The sequence below is a fragment of the Lingula anatina genome, chromosome 3 (assembly GCF_051362555.1).
Source record: "Lingula anatina isolate TDL-2025a chromosome 3, LinAna3.0, whole genome shotgun sequence".
In the NCBI taxonomy this organism is placed as follows: Eukaryota; Metazoa; Brachiopoda; class Lingulata; order Lingulida; family Lingulidae; genus Lingula; species Lingula anatina.
This window is the reverse complement of record NC_141769.1, coordinates 34,109,789-34,129,270: the sequence shown is the minus strand read 5'-3', so window position 1 is coordinate 34,129,270 and position 19,482 is coordinate 34,109,789. Positions and strand designations below refer to the sequence as shown.

Sequence of the window (19,482 nt, the reverse complement as noted above, 5' to 3'; positions counted from 1 at the left end):
TCGGCCAGTTGTCGGCACGTAAAGTATTATAATTTTTTAACTCTCAAATGGGGCCGTACTGCTGGACGCAGAAAGGACGCCGTCCAGTGTAAAGGGGCCCTAAGGGAGTACAGTTATTTTTTCTAAGAAGCAATCAGATTATCTACATTTGCTTTTTCTCGTGAGAATGGTTTGAGCCACGACCCCTCACCTATATTGAACCCTACCTGTTGATATTTACATAACAATAAGTCACTCATCGCAGCATGAGTTATTTTCTAGACTGGTCACTTGACAGTTGGACACCGTAAAGTGAAGACGCAGGATATGCAAGGTACAGTTGTAAGTTCAAACTTTTATTAGGCGTAGAAGAAAATATATCAAGTATCATTATATGTAGGCCCCTACAATTATCTTTGTAATAAACACTAGAAGCGCGTTAGTTTAGTCAAATGTTTATAACACGTCTTTGCTATGTCATATATCAGAATGCATGCAGAAAAATCAATACACACAGCTGAACGTTGAGTTACATTAAAATTTATTTGAAATCTTTTAGCACCGTGAACTTACTATCGTTTTGAAAAAAAAAATTTGACCCTAGACAACTGAATGAGAATTAATGTGGGTAGCATGATCGCAATGAATATGACGAATGAAGATTATAGTGGTCTTTAATACAGAGTTTTGATACAAAAATGTGTTCCCCATTTACTTGTAAAGACGTATGTAGTTCGCAGTTATTTAATACTTTTTAATGTTTCTTTTAGATGAATGGCGTGAAACGTAAGCTGTTTTCTGCTGTAGATGGACAAGCAGTCGGGATTTTTTCAGGTAAGTACTCATTAGATATTTCAACACACTAGCGCACACGCGCACACACACGGTTTCTCAATGCACTAAGTTTAATGCTAACTAAAAAGAATATTATTGTACGTGGAGGTTGAACCGTCTGCATGCAATGTGCCTCATGTTGTCCATAGATTACAATGCTAACAATATCAAGACATGTTATATATGTATACCCGGTATTATTAAATTCATTTTTTAGTGCAATAGCTTGACGACCATCGTAAATTAGACACATGCATTAATTTCATACCATTATCTAAGGTGCGCGAGCCAAACCTTTTTCTGAAACTTTCAGAAATGTCAACAAGATGTAAAGGATTTCAATTATAAGTATAAACCTTATATATATATCATACGCAAGTATCAATACTAATTTTTTTTCGTATTTCAGATGCACCACTGTTGCCGACACGGCAGAAATTATATACGTTATCATTTTTATTTTATATTTTCCACGCTGTTCTTATGTTTATTTATATTGCGTTAGAGAAGAAACTAAAACACTGCTCAATAATTAGTAACATCTATTCATCTGGTCATGTGATCAACTGTATAAAAGCCGATGTTGCATGTACTCTGCGTGGTCATTTATATACTTATTGGCAGAGTGGAGGTATGTTACGATATTACGTGCAGATTGTGTAAAATTTATGTGTTTAATAAAGTGTAATTCACTTATATAGAGATATTTTGTGTAGTTTACAAAAGTTTACATAAGTTTACTTAAGTTTAATCAGTAACATAAGTTATGAGCATCGTGTTTATTAAAGTTTATGTTAGTATGGGTGTGGCATTTTCATGAGCAACACGCACATGTATATTTATGTTATCAAATAAAATTACAGTACCAGCTCAGCTAGATTATCATGGCCGTATCTGAGCAGCCATTTTAGCAGCGGAGAAAGCGAGTCTGGATATTGTTTTAGTGTGAGTGTTTTTTAAAATTAAATAATAAATAATTAGAGAAAACTTACACGCATGTAAAGACCAATTATTTGTTGTTAAGATCTCATGAATTAAGTTTAGTATATTTAGTTTATTTATCTCATTATTTCACTGTTTTGTTATTATTATTTTTTCTTTTTCTTTTCTTTTTATAGTTTTCACCAGTTTTTGTCCAGTTTCTGTTCAGTTTTTGTCCAGTTTCTGTTCAGATTCTGTTCAGTTCTGTTCACACTGCGTGAATAAACGGCAGTATTATCCAATGGTGTTGCTTCATTTACTCGTGGTCCGCTACAACCACATTTTCCGACTTACTCCATAAATGGCACCTGCAAGTAACCCAGTCTTTTGTTTGGATTCTGGAACACGACGCTCTTATATGCACATTATTATCTTAAAACTGAATAAACGCATTTCTCTGTGGTTGTTTATTTTGATATGAAGTATTAAAATGGTAATGATAATAAGAGAAATGATTGATCCGCTAGCCATGTAACAACTTGTTGAACGCATTCAAAATTATCTGTAAAGTTTAATTAATATATCACTATTGCTCTTGCTATTTATGTCGGTGTTACCTTATTTAACTTGAAATAGTTTAAGATTTTGTTAATGTGCCGAAAATTGTTATGTGCCCAAGTAAATCTAATTTGGGCAATATTCTTTTTAAACCCAGAAAAAATGTATTCAAAATATTTTAGAAATACCTGCAAGAATAATTTGTACTTGCAATCGTACTTTGATAAATATGTTTCTATTTCTAAAATAGTTTTATACTATAATGAAATTAAGCACCAAATACAGATAGTTTAAAGATTGCGACTCTCACTGAAATTTGCTAAATAGTTTGGGATGGTATTGTATTGATCACAAATGTTCAAATCCCTCTTCTCATGAACGTGTTTCGTTTAATGAAAAATATCATGTAAAGATAATTTTTAATTTTCCTTTATCCATCACCGGGTCAAAAAAAAATATACTAAGTAATCCAAGTAATTAATTATATGATTTCAAATCTTGTCATAGTAGAGCTTCGTGTACTATTCAATTATGTTAATAAAATGTTGACATCCCCTGCCTTGCAAACTTTGCTGGCATACTTGTTTATTTTGAATTTGCCATATTCTCTTTGAGAAAATTTGGTGTTACCTTGCTGCCCAAGTTTCTCAATTTTTCTTATTGGGATAGACCCTTTGTTTTGCTTTGTTTTGCATGCTTGCTAAATGGTTTGTTTTGCCATTAAAGTTGATGTTTAATTACTCAAAAGCACCAGGAGATCCCCCCCGTGTTCTGAAATCACTTCCCTAAAAAAACCTTAATACCTTCGAGCTAAATAATAGAGATAAAATATATCTAAAAAGAAATTCTTGGAAAATGGAATGAAATGGTTTAGTAACTTCCAACTAATTGTTGCACAATTCTTTTTATTGTTTTAACCTGTACTTTTCACCCTCAAAATAGAATGGGCTCACCCCACCTGCAACCCCTCGGGTAGAATGTAATTGCCACACCTGCCACACCTAAAATATAATGGACTCTTCCCACCTGTCACCCTCCAATTAAAATGGGCTCGCCCCACCTGTCACCCCTCGAATGAAATGGACTCTCCCCACCTGTCACCCCTCGACTGAAATGGACTCTTCCCACCTGTCAACCCTCAAATGAAATGGACTCTCCCCACCTGTCACCCCTCGAATGAAATGGACTCTCCTCACCTATCACCCCTTGAATGAAATGGGCTCTTCCCACCTGTCACCACTCTAATGAAATGGACTCTCCCCACCTGTCATCCCTCTAATGAAATGGAGTCTCCCCACCTGTCACCTCTCGAATGAAATGGACTCTTCCCACCTGTCAACCCTCAAATGAAATGGGCTCTCCCCACCTGTCACCCCTTGAATGAAATGGACTCTCCCTACCTGTCACCCCTCAAATAATATGGACTTGCCTCACTAGTCACCCCTTAAGTAAAATGGACCCGCCCCTCTTGTAACCCTTTGAAATAAAACAGACTTGCCCCACTTGTCACGCATCGACATGGGTTGGACAAAAACAAAAAACACCACGTGCTTTACTATAACACAATTTATTAAGATTTGAATTAAAGGATTGCAGAATCAAATATATTTTTAAAGTATCTATTGCAAACAGCTTTGTACGTGCAGTATGCATGATAATTAACCTAAACCTAAGTTTTAATAAATTGCATGTAAAAACAGTTTAATGCATATTTTATTTTATTCAGTAGAAACGCAACTATTTTGATAGCAACATACACACATACATCAGAAAAATTGTTTTTTGCACATGAAAAGGACCATTCAAACGCAATACATACCAGTACAAGCAAGCTTGGCGAAAATTCATGAAAATTAAGTAAATTAACGATACTGAATTTTGGAATACTGGTGTACTGTTTCAAAATGTTGGTCTTTCTTACCGATTTTGGTTTCAGATTCAAACGTTGCTTCACAAGTGATGTTAGAATATCCATAGAGTATGCGTACAAGGATAAAGGCAAATAATAAAAATTGGAGGGTTTTGTTATAAAAAGAATGGGATTGATCAAAGTATGCTGTATGATAAATTGGAAAAAATAAACAGCATATCTTAATTTCTTGTTTAAATTAGCTGTCATGTTTTAGCATTTAGTTAATAAGATAGACCAGGGCGTAACTGAAATTAAATACATATCTTTCTTTAAAATAACAATCGGAATTTAAAACATTCACGTGAAATCTTAATGCGCGACATAAGGCACTGCATCACACAAACAGTGAACTCAATACGTGGACAAAATTTGGGCAAAGATATCATTTGACAATTTGCAAAGTTTTTACGTGTGTTTTGAAAGAGTTCAAAGAATACAATTTGAACTAAATTACACATATTTTAAAAAGCTTGTGTATGTAAACACCACTTTTATAATCGTCTCTGGTTTGTTTAGAAATTGAAAACTCCAACAAGAAATGTAAATTTATTCGGGTGAAATAGTTCGTCACTCGTTAGTTTACGATTACAGCGTTATAAACATTTAAAATTAATAAATGCAATTCTACAATGTCAATTAAGAAAAAAAATATCATGTGATAGCTAATCGACTTTAAAGAATGATCTTACCAGAGATTATACCAACTATACGGTTAAAAAAACACACCTTTATCCCCAACGTTTAATTCATCGTGTAGATAGTTTGAGTAGCCGAAAGTGTTTTAATGGAATAAGATTCATCCGAACTCGTTGGAACAATTAAAAATAAATATGATTGATACCCAAGGTACATAGCTTATGAATTATATCAGTAAATTTCATTTTCAACTAAGAGAATCAATATGTAATCCTAAAACGTTTTTAAAATCACTACAAGATCACGCGCCAGTTCACCAGTTCATAAAACTGTTCAACTGTATGTTATAACTGTATGTACGTGTGCGCTCGTTTGCATGAGTGTGTCCAGTTCCTTAATACGGACTGAAGGCTAGGCGTGGTTCCATCAGTCACGTGCCTTCTGCAGTCAGCGAATTAGATTGTAGTTCTGAAATATGAATATAATACGTTAATAACGCAATCGATTATTCTAAGGTGATACATGTATTCATTTCGACTAAATAAACTTCCAATGAAAAAGTATTGTTGATATTGAAAGAATTAGCATTGGCTGAGCATCAAATTTATAAAGAAATTTCAATTAAAATGTATAAAATTAGAATAAAAAGAGCACAGAAGAACTATAAACATGTATATTTCTGAACAAATGTAAATAAATGTGATATTTGTCTCTAGCACTTTGAAACGAATGGCCAGGGAAAAATACCTAAAAGTTAAAACCTCTACCTTCATTCGTGTGTTTTAGCTTCAAATTAAAAAACAGAGAAAGATTTTAAAAGCAATCTAATATATATCAGCTATTAGTACAGACACTCAAAGTTTAATACTAGTGAATTGAACAAATATTGAAGAAATGTCTACAAAATAACGGTGACAGAAAATGGACAACAAAATATGACTGGACAACAAAATCTCCATGCGTCCATAGAGTTTTTTTTAATATTTTAAAAGACGGTCACCACACAACTTCAAAATGTGAAGGACAACCCAGCTACATGTACATTATCAACTGGTATTTTAGAGGACATAACATGGTAAATTGAATACCCAGAAACGTGTACTGCACGGTACTAGAAAAGTTGAATAGGGGCCATTGTGAGAAACATTCTGGATGCAAATAACACCATGGTCATTACCGACAGAGTGCCATTTCACGTTACGCGTAACCTTTTTTCATTATTACACCTCTTCATTACAAGACTGAAAAAGGAATTTTACTTACAAGACATATTTGCTTCAACGCATTTGAAAGTTCGGTCCTATGTCTTCGTCTCACACAGTCCAGCTGTCAAGTGACTATAATTCTGAAAACGGCTCACACCGTGCCCACTGACTAGTTGTTATGTAAATCACCACAGGTAGGTCGCACGTGACTAGGAGAGTTGCTGCTGTAATCATTTTCTCTGGAAGTAGGCGAATTATTTACGTCAGGGGCGTAACCAAAGAGCGCTGAAGTTAATGTCTGGTTTCTAGTTTCGTTTTTCAAAAACGAACCTGGCAACCAGAACCTAGTGTCGTTTTTCAAAAACAAACCTGGCAACTAGAAACTAGTTTCGTTTTTCAAAAACGATTCTGAGAAGCCAGAATCAGTTTTGCGGAGAATGTTACGGTCTCTCCTCGCCGTGCGTTGAGGCCGGGTTGACCGCCTCTACCAGTCACAGGCAGCCTGCACAGCGGAAGCCGGGAATGGGGTTTACGTGGGGCTGGGGGGGGGGGGGGGGGTAAGTGTGAGGGTGAAGAGGGGGGAGAGGGTCCCCGGGGCCTACCTTTGTAGTTTGAAATAAAATTTTTAATTTTATTGAATTTTTAAAAAACGATTCTGATGCCCAGAAACCAGTGTCGTTTTTTGAAGAACGATTCTCGCAACGATTCTGTCAAATGGACAGACATAAGTGTGTCGCAACTGTTTGAATAACAGCAAAAGTAGACAGGGGTTAATAGCCGTAAAAAGAAAGAAGAAATTACAGCAAAATCTTTTATTAAATTTTGTGCAAAATCTAGGAATCCAGTGCCTTGATCTGTATTTCTGTAGCTTTTAAAGACATTCAGTCTTTACATAAAAATAAAATGAGAAATATACTGACAACACTATTTTTCACTTCAGGCTACAAAAGTACACGTATTAGAAAAGGTGCTACAGAGATTCCCAGGTATTAGAAAAGGTGCTACAGAGATTCCCAGGTATTAGAAATGGTGCTACAGAGATTCCCAGGTATTAGAAATGGTGCTACAGAGATTCCCAGGTATTAGAAATGGTGCTCCAGCCAAGTTTAATATATTGCAATTACTATATTTGAAACATACAATGAAACAAAAAAAAACAAAATCTATTTAAAAATTCAAGAAAAAAAAATCAAAAAATTAAAATAAAATAACTGTAAGCTTTAAGCAAGTAGCAAATATTATATTTCTTTTTATCTCCAATCTGTATGTTTATTAAGACAGCAGAGCTGACTAACATGTACTAACTTTTAAGCTGTACTAACTTTTAAGCTGTACTAACTTTTTCCCTGGGTTTCAGAGCTTAATTATAACAGCTTTACTGGTATCTTCAATTACCTGTGTATGTAACTATCAGTTAGTTGACATGTGGCAACACTTAAATATAAAGCAGCCTGCTGCGTTGGGTCTGAAACTCGAGGTACTGGTACATGTACAGTAAAAACTTGAAAATTTCTTTGGTCTTGAAAATTTGCTCGGAATTTTCCACCAACGTAATTTTTTCCACTTTGTAAGTACTGCATGATACATTGTATCTTACATATCCATCATTAAAACATATGACATTCAATTCACATGTAGAAAAGTGCCAGCACAAAATCCAACAATATATGAATTTAATAATATATAATATAATATAATATAATATAATATAATATAATATAATATATGGAAGATATTAGTATTACAGCATATTGATTATTGTTTGAACTGAATTGGACCTTAAAATGCAGTAAAAATGTGAGATCACTTAACTGTTACGTGTGTGTGTGTGTGTGTGTGTGTGTGTGTGTGTGTGTGCATGTTTGTGCATATGCAAAAATATATAAGCATTTCAATAACTGAAAATTTAAAGGCAGATCACTGTGTGCTTTTGTGCCAAAAAAAGCTAATAGCTATTTCTCCAATACATCAGAGGTAAGTATAAAATTTATAATATAAGCATAATAGTTGAGTAATAGTAAAGTAATAGTTGAGCAATACCACATTCAGCCTGATGGCAAGTGTTCCTGTATTTTATTCTTTTTTCTTCAGCACTTAAGGCCAACTTGATAATTGGTTCAAATCTAGATTTGGCCAACACCAGGTCAAAACACAGAACTTCACAATTCTCACATAAACTGACTCTTCAAATGAATAAGTAGTTCATGGACTGCAAATGTGTGGTCTTAATTCCCTCAATTAAACAGCTGGTCAGACACTGTGCTACATTAATGTGCATGAAGTCAGCTGTCTTCATCATCACCTTCATCAACTGTCTTATTAATTCCATCTTCGGCATCTTCATCACCATATTCCTTCTCAAGCAGTGAGAGTAACTCAACAGGCTGAGTTAGGGTCTCCAGAGCAATTTTATCTGAAAAATAATTTATCCACTTTAATTCCCATTAAACTACAAGCAAGTCCCACCAAATGTTGATAACACTGGCCCTACAGCTACAAACCAAGTTTAAATTACAGCAACAGCAGCAATCACTGCAATAATTCAATTAACATGTATTATTGTAATATTATTCAAAATATCTTGCGGATGTACTGGTACATTTGACACTAGTGTTAACACAAAACAGCTGTTAAAGATAATGAGACAGCAAAGCTGGCAAATATACACACGTCAAACAGCAAAAAAGATTTCAAAAATCATTTTTTAAAATCCATCACTTTCATAAAAGAAATCTGTTCATGCCAATTTTCAAAAGGAATCTGCTTTATTACCATACAAAGAGGCACTGAAAATCTAAAATAAAACAAAAATATGATTGGGCACTTGACTATCACCAAAATATATGCAAAAACATAAAAAAAACAATGAATTTTGCTATAATAAGCTGCTCATGCTGATTTTTAAAAGGTACCATTCTTTAACAGAACAATGTTACACAGTAAATTAAAAATAAAACAGAATAGAACAGTCACAGAATAGTGGCAGACAGTGTCTCAATATAAAAGAAACAAATAATTTTACTAGTAAGTACCTACATCTAGTATGTCCATGTGTGACTTACAGGGTATACATAAAAATCTTACTTTTAGTTGTTCCATCACTGTTATGGGCCTTCTTTAGCAGAGTGGTTTCATCATCTTCATCAATAGGAAATTCTGCTTTTAAAAAATATTTGAAGAATTTAATCTTTTTTTGTGTTTTTTATTCATGAAAAATTTTCAAAACATAAAAGATGTATGTATTGTTCAATATAATTGTGCAAAATAGAAAAAAGCACAAAAAAGTCACAAAAATGCATCAATTAGTTCTACTCTGATAAAACTTGCTGCTATTTTCTGCAAGATCCTCAGATCTATTAATACAGATACTAGTTTTTTCAATATATCCAGTGAATACATGTCTATTAACAGACTGGTAACAGATAAGTAAACACAACAGTTCAAGGCAGTGTCTCCTACCAGATGGATGGCTGTTCCCTGAGGGTGGCTGTCTGCTTGGTAAATTACTCAGAGGGTCCAAGGATTCCAGAACACCATGACCCTCCTTCCTCAGTGGTTGTCTGCTTGGGAAACTACTCACAGCACCAGCAGACACCTGTAGTAGTAGTAGCAGTAGTAGTAGTAGTAGTAGCAGTAGTAGTAGTATTTCAGAGTAGGTATACAATTTATATAATCTATGTGAACAAAATGTGTATGATTGTGTCTATAAACATTTTTTTCATAAAAAAGATAAAATTACCTATATGATTTTCACAATTACCTGAGAAGAATAAAAAGAGTGTTCTATTGGATTTCTGGCCTGGTATCTACCACCACCTGGACAGAAGCCCTCTTCCACTGGATACTTGACATCCACTGATGTTCTACTGTTGCTAAGAGACCCTAGGTTGTCAAGGAAATTACATAAGTCCTCGTCATCTTCTGTCCAATCATCTTGCTCTGGGGGAGATGCAGGTATAGTGCCAATTTCATCATGTTCCATGGGTGTCCGCTGATCTACAAGTAAAGATTCGTACTGACATCATATAATTAAATTAAAAATACAATTTGTGTACAATTTTCATTGGCAGATGCAAGACTTTGCTAAGGGTGGGAGGTCAGTGACAAATGTGAAAAACAAATTGGTGAAGAGTGTTTGACTTCCCCTCAGGTGACAGAGAGAATGAGGGAGAGGGAAGTGGGAGGTGCACCTTTGGTCAATATCACCCTCTGAGATCAGCAAAAACAACAGGTTGACTGAAACCAAAGTTCATACTTGTATAATTTGGAATATTTTAAAACTACTTCTCAATCAATTTGTTTGTTTCAAAATAGAGTAAAGTTGGTGAGTCATCACAATCATTCAACTTAGACCCATTCCCATACCTAGATCGATCTGGCGGGATCGGTCCATCTCCAAGGGGATTCTTGCTAAATTGCACTCTGCTTAAGCTGTAAGGGGGTAATAAACTATCCTTTAGGAGTTTCAGTAGGCATGCCAGATATCTAAGCCGCTTAAGCAAGAATCCCATCAGAGATGGACTGATCTAGCCAGATCGATCGAGGCATGGGAATGGGGTCTTAGATATGTCATGTTCCAATATATTTTATGAATACTACAACATTCATATAAATCAAAGTGTAAGATAAATGTAAATACTCACCTTGATGACTGAGGTCTGAGCTTAACCCAGAATCATTACTTTCACTTTCACTTTCACTCCCACTGCTACCAGCTTTATTATCCACTTTCCTGGCCTCTTTGCTGCAGGAACCTTTAATGTAATCAAAACCATACAAATGTCAAGTCACTTAAAATTTGAGGGATCATTCATGATTATTATTATTATAATTAGTATTTCATTTTTTAAAATTATTTATTTATTTATTTATTTTGCTTAAGTCACAAAAATCTTTAAATCTTGAAAAAAGGGTAAAAAAATACACTTCACCTTTAATTAAATTGATAACATTAATAATACCAAAAAGCACCAGAAATGACATTTGAACATTATTTCATTTATGAATGTTCAACTTAAGGCTTTAATAATATGCAGATGGTATGCAAACATTTACTTTATTTCAGGTGTTTAACAAACAACAGTTAGAGCAATGCCATTTTAATTATTACTAACACAGACAACTTGACTTAAACATTAAACAGCAAGCTCACTGGTCGATCCAGGAACCCCAAAAATATTTTTGCCCAACCCCTCCCTCTCCCTCTGATCCTAAATGCTGTAAGGACATTTTAATATAGCAGTAGTGATCACCTGAAATATTTTCCTATGGAAAATAATGGGTGTGCATCTATCTAAAGATGTAGAAATTTGTGTGTCCAATTTCTGAATCCTTCACTCTAAAAAATTAGCTCTTTATAATTAAGTTCTTTTTTACTGTCTATGTGGGACTTAAAAGCTCCTCAAAAAATACCAAAACCTACCAGTATCAGATTGGTTGCCACTATTACCATGGCGACATATAACATCTGGGTCGCATTCATGAATCACTATGACTTCAGTTAATTCAGATTTTTTTAATGGGCAGTTTTTTAGACAGTCATATTTCTTCATTATTACTACAGCTAGTACTACTATTACTACTAGTAGTAATACTGAAAGTGGGATGATAAACCAAAAATCTGAAAGTAAAATAGATATGAGCTTAAAATATCTCATTTCTTTAAATTCTTTTTTGAGAGCTTATGAAATTATTTTCATAACAAAGTGTTAAAATTTACATATTGTTTAAACATTGAAGATTACATTTACAGTGCTAGAGAGATGAAAAAGGCTGTTATTCAACAAGATGAAGGAGGATATAGATAAAATCAAAGGCATGACCTGACAAAACAAAAATTATGCTGAAGTATATGCTGGTTATCAAAATATATATTTTAACTTCTGTTGTGAAAGATATTAATACACTTACCACTCAATCTGAAAGGTTGGGATGTCTTGGTATTAAACCCTATTTCATCACTTTGTACCATAGCAGTAGTAGCACTGGCCATTGTTGCGTTTTCTGTGGTTGACATTGCCTCTGTCACAGGGATTACTACAGAAAAAACAACAACCACAAATTGATCAGATGGACTTCATATGTTAAAATGTGTGCAGCTTTTGATACACACCATGAAGCAAATCACACTGGCAAATTCCAGAGAAGAGAGACGCAAAATGAACACCTACATTGCACATGTGTATGAGTATAGCTATGATAGAGACTGTTAAATCACATGTATGACATCTTTCAGTTGACACTCACAGACACATTCTGGCAATGTTCTGCTCCAAGCAGCCTCCACGCTCCTTTCAGAGGACTGTATGGAGCACTGTGTGGTGAGGTTGTTCTGGACTGGCCTGTACCCTGGGTCACATGTCAAAGTACACACAGTTCCAGGTAAAATCAGGTCCTCTCTCTCCTGTCTGCACTCTATGCTGCCATTGGGGACATCTTTGAGTTTTGTGCAAACTTGAAAGGGAAAACATCGTAAAAGTTAAGTATATTCAAGTATGAACACTGGATGAAAATGAATGAGGAAATAAACTGAAAGAAGACTATAGCATCAAAAGATCCAACAACATTTTACAAACAGTGTTATCAATGCTACATATTTATGTTTATGTGTTCTGCCTATGCCATATACAGCTTTCAGGCACTATTGCTTCTTTCTCTATTGTTATTATAGACTAACTTGGCTTGGTCCCTGTCTCTGCTTTACACCAGATTGGAGATGAAGAGGGACCTGTACAACCATGGTCTAAAATGTTACTACTGGAACTGCCTGCCAAAATATCACGTGCTCCACAAAGCTCACACAAAGTGCACTTCTTGTGAATATCTTCATAAAAACTGAAAAATAATACCCGGTAAAGAATTGCATTAGCTTTGTTCAACTCAACTTTTCCTTAAAGTAACATAGCCGGAGTTAAATTTGGAAGACTTTTTATTTTCTGATTTAATGATATCTACTGTAAGGCTGTAAGCACTCTGACTTTGTCAACAGAAACAAATAGAGACCATTTCCAGAGACTATATCCACTAACTTTGAATCAAACTATCTCAGAGGGGATTCTCACTTAACTGCAATTAACTTGAGTGGCTTAGATGTCTGTCACGCCTGCTGAGGCTGATAGGGGGTACTATCGTTTAGCAACTTTAGTGAGCGTCCCATATGTCTAAGCTGCTTGGGCCGAAAGCAATTTAGCGAAGGACCCCATGGAGATGGATTGATCTTGTTAGAGCAATCTGGGGATGGGAACCCAGTAACAGTACAGGTTTACTCACTAATTAGAACATGCAGCCTTGGTTCTCTTTCCTCTCTCTCCTGGCCTTACTGGAGTACCATCCTGAAATATAGATGGCAGCACTATCCTGATCACACAGCTTACGTAGTTTGTAGGTACTAGAGGAGAAACCTCCTCACAATATGCTGCCAAATAAACTGAACTTACTCAACTTACTCAACTCAACTTACTAATTTTCATCTATTCAGTTGTTTTATGTCACTTTGAGAAAAAGATGGTATATCACAAATAAAAAAATCTGTCAAACAGGGAAGTTAATTTCTGCATTTCTTGGAAATTCATTAAAATGCAAATGAAACTGACACCGCAATGAATTCATAAAACTCCAAAGAGGTACATGTAAATCGAACAGTAACACAAAATGCTTTCTGGTACTTAATCATTAAAATGTGACCTGATGCTTCTTGGATACTTTTACTTTCTCTTTTATCCTAATAATTAAGTTATTTTACCATAATTTAATGAACAAACTGAAATGTAATTATCAAAAGTACACATACAAGGATCTGTTTCTGAAAACTGTGGTGAAGTTTAAAAGTTTGACAATTTAGGTCTTTCCAAACTGTGCTAATTCCCCCACGTGGGAAGTCTCAGCTCACACAGTCCTCCAAAGTCATCAAACAAATATTATACTTCCTTGTACATCAGTGTGCACATGCCTACGCACGGTTCAGGCCCCATTCAGAATACAGGACTTACTAATCTGAGGGTCAAATATGGCAACCCACCACAAAGCTTGCTGTCTAATTCGCTAATAGACACCGAATAGATATCCCGTGGAGAAGTATTCAAGTGGGTCAGCCATATAGACTAGTTAGTTCCCCCCCCCCCCCTCTGTCTTCAGCACTTATAAAAGGGGGATTGGGCTACATGTATTTCTTTACTGGTGATGCTCAGACTGATGTTATAAGGTTTGACATGAAATTATATTTGTCTGATATCTAATGTAAATGAAAAAGATATGGTAATGTTTGTAGTGAGCTCAGAAGTGGTTTCTGTTTGCTACTACGCACTGTGAAATAAATTGCTTATTGTTTCATGCTGATCTACTTCCTCCTTCCCTTTTGAGAAAGACATACACAAGGACTCAAGAAGTTTATTTGTTCAGCAGGATAGGACTTTAATCCCCCTTATCATTACTTCTCATTTTTCCTGTTATTTTTTATCATTATTCTACTAATTATCCTGGCACAATGTCACAGAAAATCTTTAGGAGCAAACAATGCTTTAAGGGAAAAAACTGAAAGAAAAATACTAAATTAAAAGGAAATTGTTTAATTTGGTCTTTATTTACTATATAAAAGTTACCACTATATAACACCACCACCACCACCACCACCACCACCACCGTGTCTTGTGACCAATGAGTTGTGAAATCTGGTGTGATGCAGGTATCACAGTATTAACAGTGCTCACTCTTTACAAATAAAAGTACATTATATGCTGCAGAATGAAGTTTACATTACAGAGCTATAAAATAAACATTGAGAAGGTAACTAAAGCTGACTTCAATAACTCCTATCAAAATTATTTAAAGTAAAATGTTATAAAAACACTCAGTGGAAAGAGAAGCCAGGTGGTTAGCTAAACTATGTTGAAATTGACAGAACATCTGGGTCAGAAAATAAAAGTATTATCCATCCTTTGATTCACCCACTACTCTGCTAAGCAACTGATAACAAAAATACAAATGGAAAGTAAAAAGACCAATTCAAGATAATCTAACAATCACAGTCAGAATAAATAAAATATATAATTTGAATCTTTTATTTTTTCATTGTTTTGCCTTTTTTATTATTATTCCACTATTTCTAATTTTTGGTATTTATATACTTTGGTTTCCTAACAATAGAATACACAAAAACATTCATAAATGCAAAATTAAAGATATATATTTATAGAAGAAAAAAAAAGAAATTATCAGAGATTTTTACTTACAACATAAACAAGTATGTATACATGGATTACATATATTCAGTCAGTTATTCTCACATTATGATTATACATGATATATATATATAAACTAGGATGCTGACTTTGTGGTTGCCAATCTTTATGATATTATACCAGGGTAGTGCTGCTCTAGCTGCTGTACATGTTGTTTATTTGACAATCAGTAAAGGATTAGATTTTATACTTGTTCAAATGTTAGTTTATTCAATGCTTTATGTGAATTTATGTTTTAGGTAAATATCAAAGGACCCAGATATTACAACACAGACTACAAGACTGGTTTTATAACAATATCAAAGGACCCAGATATTACAACACAGACAACATGACTGGTTTTATAACAATATCAAAGGACACAGATATTACAACACAAACAACAAGACTGGTTTTATAACAATATCAAAGGACCCAGATATTACAACACAGACAACAAGACTGGTTTTATAACAATATCAAAGGACCCAGATATTACAACACAAACAACAAGACTGGTTTTATAACAATATCAAAGGACCCAGATATTACAACACAGACAACATGACTGGTTTTATAACAATATCAAAGGACCCAGATATTACAACACAGACAACAAGACTGGTTTTATAACAATATCAAAGGACCCAGATATTACAACACAAACAACAAGACTGGTTTTATAACAATATCAAAGGACCCAGATATTACAACACAAACAACAAGACTGGTTTTATAACAATATCAAAGGACCCAGACATTACAACACAGACAACATGACTGGTTTTATAACAATATCAAAGGACCCAGATATTACAACACAGACAACATGACTGGTTTTATAACAATATCAAAGGACACAGATATTACAACACAGACAACAAGACTGGTTTTATAACAATATCAAAGGACACAGATATTACAACACAAACAACAAGACTGGTTTTATAACAATATCAAAGGACCCAGATATTACAACACAGACAACAAGACTGGTTTTATAACAATATCAAAGGACACAGACATTACAACACAGACAACATGACTGGTTTTATAACAATATCAAAGGACACAGACATTACAACACAGACAACATGACTGGTTTTATAACAATATCAAAGGACACAGACATTACAACACAGACAACATGACTGGTTTTATAACAATATCAAAGGACCCAGATATTACAACACAAACAACAAGACTGGTTTTATAACAATATCAAAGGACCCAGATATTACAACACAGACAACAAGACTGGTTTTATAACAATATCAAAGGACACAGACATTACAACACAGACAACATGACTGGTTTTATAACAATATCAAAGGACACAGACATTACAACACAGACAACATGACTGGTTTTATAACAATATCAAAGGACACAGACATTACAACACAGACAACATGACTGGTTTTATAACAATATCAAAGGACCCAGATATTACAACACAGACAACATGACTGGTTTTATAACAATATCAAAGGACCCAGATATTACAACACAAACAACAAGACTGGTTTTATAACAATATCAAAGGACCCAGACATTACAACACAGACAACATGACTGGTTTTATAACAATATCAAAGGACACAGACATTACAACACAAACAACAAGACTGGTTTTATAACAATATCAAAGGACACAGACATTACAACACAGACAACATGACTGGTTTTATAACAATATCAAAGGACACAGACATTACAACACAGACAACATGACTGGTTTTATAACAATATCAAAGGACACAGACATTACAACACAGACAACATGACTGGTTTTATAACAATATCAAAGGACCCAGATATTACAACACAGACAACATGACTGGTTTTATAACAATATCAAAGGACCCAGACATTACAACACAAACAACAAGACTGGTTTTATAACAATATCAAAGGACCCAGATATTACAACACAGACAACATGACTGGTTTTATAACAATATCAAAGGACCCAGATATTACAACACAAACAACAAGACTGGTTTTATAACAATATCAAAGGACCCAGACATTACAACACAAACAACAAGACTGGTTTTATAACAATATCAAAGGACCCAGACATTACAACACAAACAACAAGACTGGTTTTATAACAATATCAAAGGACACAGACATTACAACACAGACAACATGACTGGTTTTATAACAATATCAAAGGACACAGACATTACAACACAGACAACATGACTGGTTTTATAACAATATCAAAGGACCCAGACATTACAACACAAACAACAAGACTGGTTTTATAACAATATCAAAGGACCCAGATATTACAACACAAACAACAAGACTGGTTTTATAACTATATCAAAGGACCCAGATATTACAACACAGACAACATGACTGGTTTTATAACAATATCAAAGGACCCAGATATTACAACACAAACAACAAGACTGGTTTTATAACAATATCAAAGGACCCAGATATTACAACACAAACAACAAGACTGGTTTTATAACAATATCAAAGGACCCCACCCTGAGCTTCAGAGCTAACTTGACACTAACCTTTTCACTGTAGCCTATCTCCATCGTGTCAAGTAACCTCTGACGAAAATAGTTTGACCTATTTTATATAAGCCAATCGAATCCATGTTTCAAAATTTTTCACCAAAGTTTGGTGAAAACGCTGATTGGTTGATCGTCAATCGGCAATCCTCGGCTGATTCCGCAAGCTCCATACTAACAACATAGTTATTGTCGAGTGCGGAGACATCCGAGTAGTTCCGAGTGGTTCCGAGTGCATAACCGTACACAAAGAAAGCATGGAGTATATCGGAATTGAAACCAGAGCAGTATGATGCCCTGCATCATTATCTACTGAGAGACGATGTTATATGCGTGCTGCCCACAGGTTTCGGCAAGACCCTGATATTCAGCCTTATCTTTGATTGGTCCGGATTTGAACAAAGCGCGCTTTGACTCGTTCGCGTTCATTGGCTAGATCGTTTAATGAGTCATTGAGTGCGGGCTTTTAAATTTGATTGGCGGGCGGCGGAGGCAATCGAATCTGGTCAGAGGTTACTTGACACGATGGAGATAGGCTACAGTGAAAAGGTTAGTGTCAAGTTAGCTCTGAAGCTCAGGGTGAAGGACCCAGACATTACAACACAAACAACAAGACTGGTTTTATAAAAGAGTTCTGTTGAAACATACAATTTCAAAATCAGAATTCATCCTACAAGAAAATAAGACTCAACTTTGTTTATTGTTTGTCCTTAATTTTTCTGTAATTATTTATTTATCTATTAACTTTATATCTCACTACCTCTACAGATAAGAAGTGAATATTCATACATACGTCTGTAAGAAGCAGATATATGGTCAGTGACAGCCATGGCAGTGAATACTTCATCTCATCCTTATAGAGTTCACACCGAGCCTCCACCCTGCAAACAAGACCAAAAATATCGACTGCTGAAAACACAATATAACATACCCGGTACTATAGATACTGAATATACAGATCTTTCTTTTTCATTCTTCCTCTGTATAATACATAATACTAAAGGTCTAATAAAAGTTCATTCTAAAACGCTCTCCCTGACGCCTTCATTCCCATAACTTTTGGATAACTGGATTATTTTTGCATCGCGGTACACACTTAACAAACTCTCTCTCTCCCTCTCTCTCTCTCTCTCGTCAAATATTTAACTGTTCATAAACTTGTGTGTTACATAAATTCAAGCTACTCACTTTTCCTGTACCACCCCAGTGTGAAGCTCTCGGGGTCAGTGTGAGAATAAAACACGTCCACACTACCCTGCCTACTCGTGCCCAACCCCCTCACATGTGAAACTAGGTCATGTCTACTTCCTGGGTCAAACCACGTCATTCCGCGTGCTGAGGCACGGGGCCACAAGCCGGGGTAGAACACGACACAGGAATATAACAACTCGGCATGTGGAGAAGCGGGAAAAAAAAACAATTTGACTTGTTCCGGGTCCATGACTGCATGATAAAATGTGTGCGTGTGCGTGTGTGTGTTTGTAGGAATGGGGTGGTGTTAAGAAAGATTGAAGAACTCGCTCTCTTCACCCCCCCCCCCCCCCCCTCCACCAACACAGTGCAGGCTCCACGTTCGAACGCTGAGTCGATCGTTTCACTATCACTTTTACTTTCCGGTGACTTTCACATTACCAGGTGTGGAGGTGTATTCAGTGTGATTACTAAGCACTGTGAAAATAAGGAAA

At 35.2% G+C, this 19,482-nt stretch overlaps 1 protein-coding gene and 2 long non-coding RNA genes across 5 annotated transcripts; 1 reads left to right on the top strand and 2 right to left on the bottom strand.

Annotated features, from left to right (window-relative positions):
- The first annotated feature begins 97 nt into the window (after positions 1–97).
- On the top strand, positions 98–4,441 carry LOC106150760 (uncharacterized). Its single transcript, XR_001237161.2, has 3 exons — positions 98–313; positions 750–813; positions 1,223–4,441. It is a non-coding gene; the product is annotated as an uncharacterized LOC106150760 (long non-coding RNA).
- A 290-nt stretch (positions 4,442–4,731) lies between these two features.
- LOC106150761 (uncharacterized) lies at positions 4,732–6,542 on the bottom strand. 2 transcript variants are annotated; one of them, XR_015333503.1, is made up of 3 exons: positions 6,415–6,503; positions 6,104–6,284; positions 4,732–5,308 (listed from the first exon to the last, which is right to left on the bottom strand). It is a non-coding gene; the product is annotated as an uncharacterized LOC106150761 (long non-coding RNA). The 2 variants fall into 2 exon arrangements; XR_001237162.2 differs by having other exon boundaries at positions 6,104–6,542.
- Positions 6,543–7,749: 1,207 nt separating this feature from the next.
- On the bottom strand, positions 7,750–19,139 carry LOC106150764 (uncharacterized). 2 transcript variants are annotated; one of them, XM_013523746.2, is made up of 12 exons: positions 18,986–19,139; positions 18,591–18,678; positions 13,315–13,376; positions 12,722–12,879; positions 12,292–12,498; positions 11,956–12,081; positions 11,468–11,665; positions 10,689–10,799; positions 9,806–10,041; positions 9,505–9,640; positions 9,130–9,204; positions 7,750–8,458 (listed from the first exon to the last, which is right to left on the bottom strand). In XM_013523746.2, exons 2-12 carry the CDS (start codon positions 18,642–18,644, stop codon positions 8,328–8,330), a joined length of 1,494 nt encoding a protein of 497 aa, XP_013379200.2. In that variant the 5' UTR covers positions 18,645–18,678; positions 18,986–19,139; the 3' UTR covers positions 7,750–8,327. The 2 variants fall into 2 exon arrangements, with proteins under 2 accessions (XP_013379200.2, XP_013379201.2); XM_013523747.2 differs by having other exon boundaries at positions 9,130–9,201.
- Positions 19,140–19,482: the final 343 nt, after the last annotated feature.

Coding starts and splice junctions, on each gene's coding strand:
- LOC106150764 (XM_013523746.2), bottom strand. CDS start 18,644: ATGAAGTATTCACTGCCATGGCTGTCACTGACCATATATCTGCTTCTT. Junction 12,082..12,291: donor AACATTGCCAGAATGTGTCT/GTGAGTGTCAAC, acceptor TTTTTTCTGTAG/TAATCCCTGTGACAGAGGCA. Junction 11,666..11,955: donor CCAACCTTTCAGATTGAGTG/GTAAGTGTATTA, acceptor TTTTACTTTCAG/ATTTTTGGTTTATCATCCCA.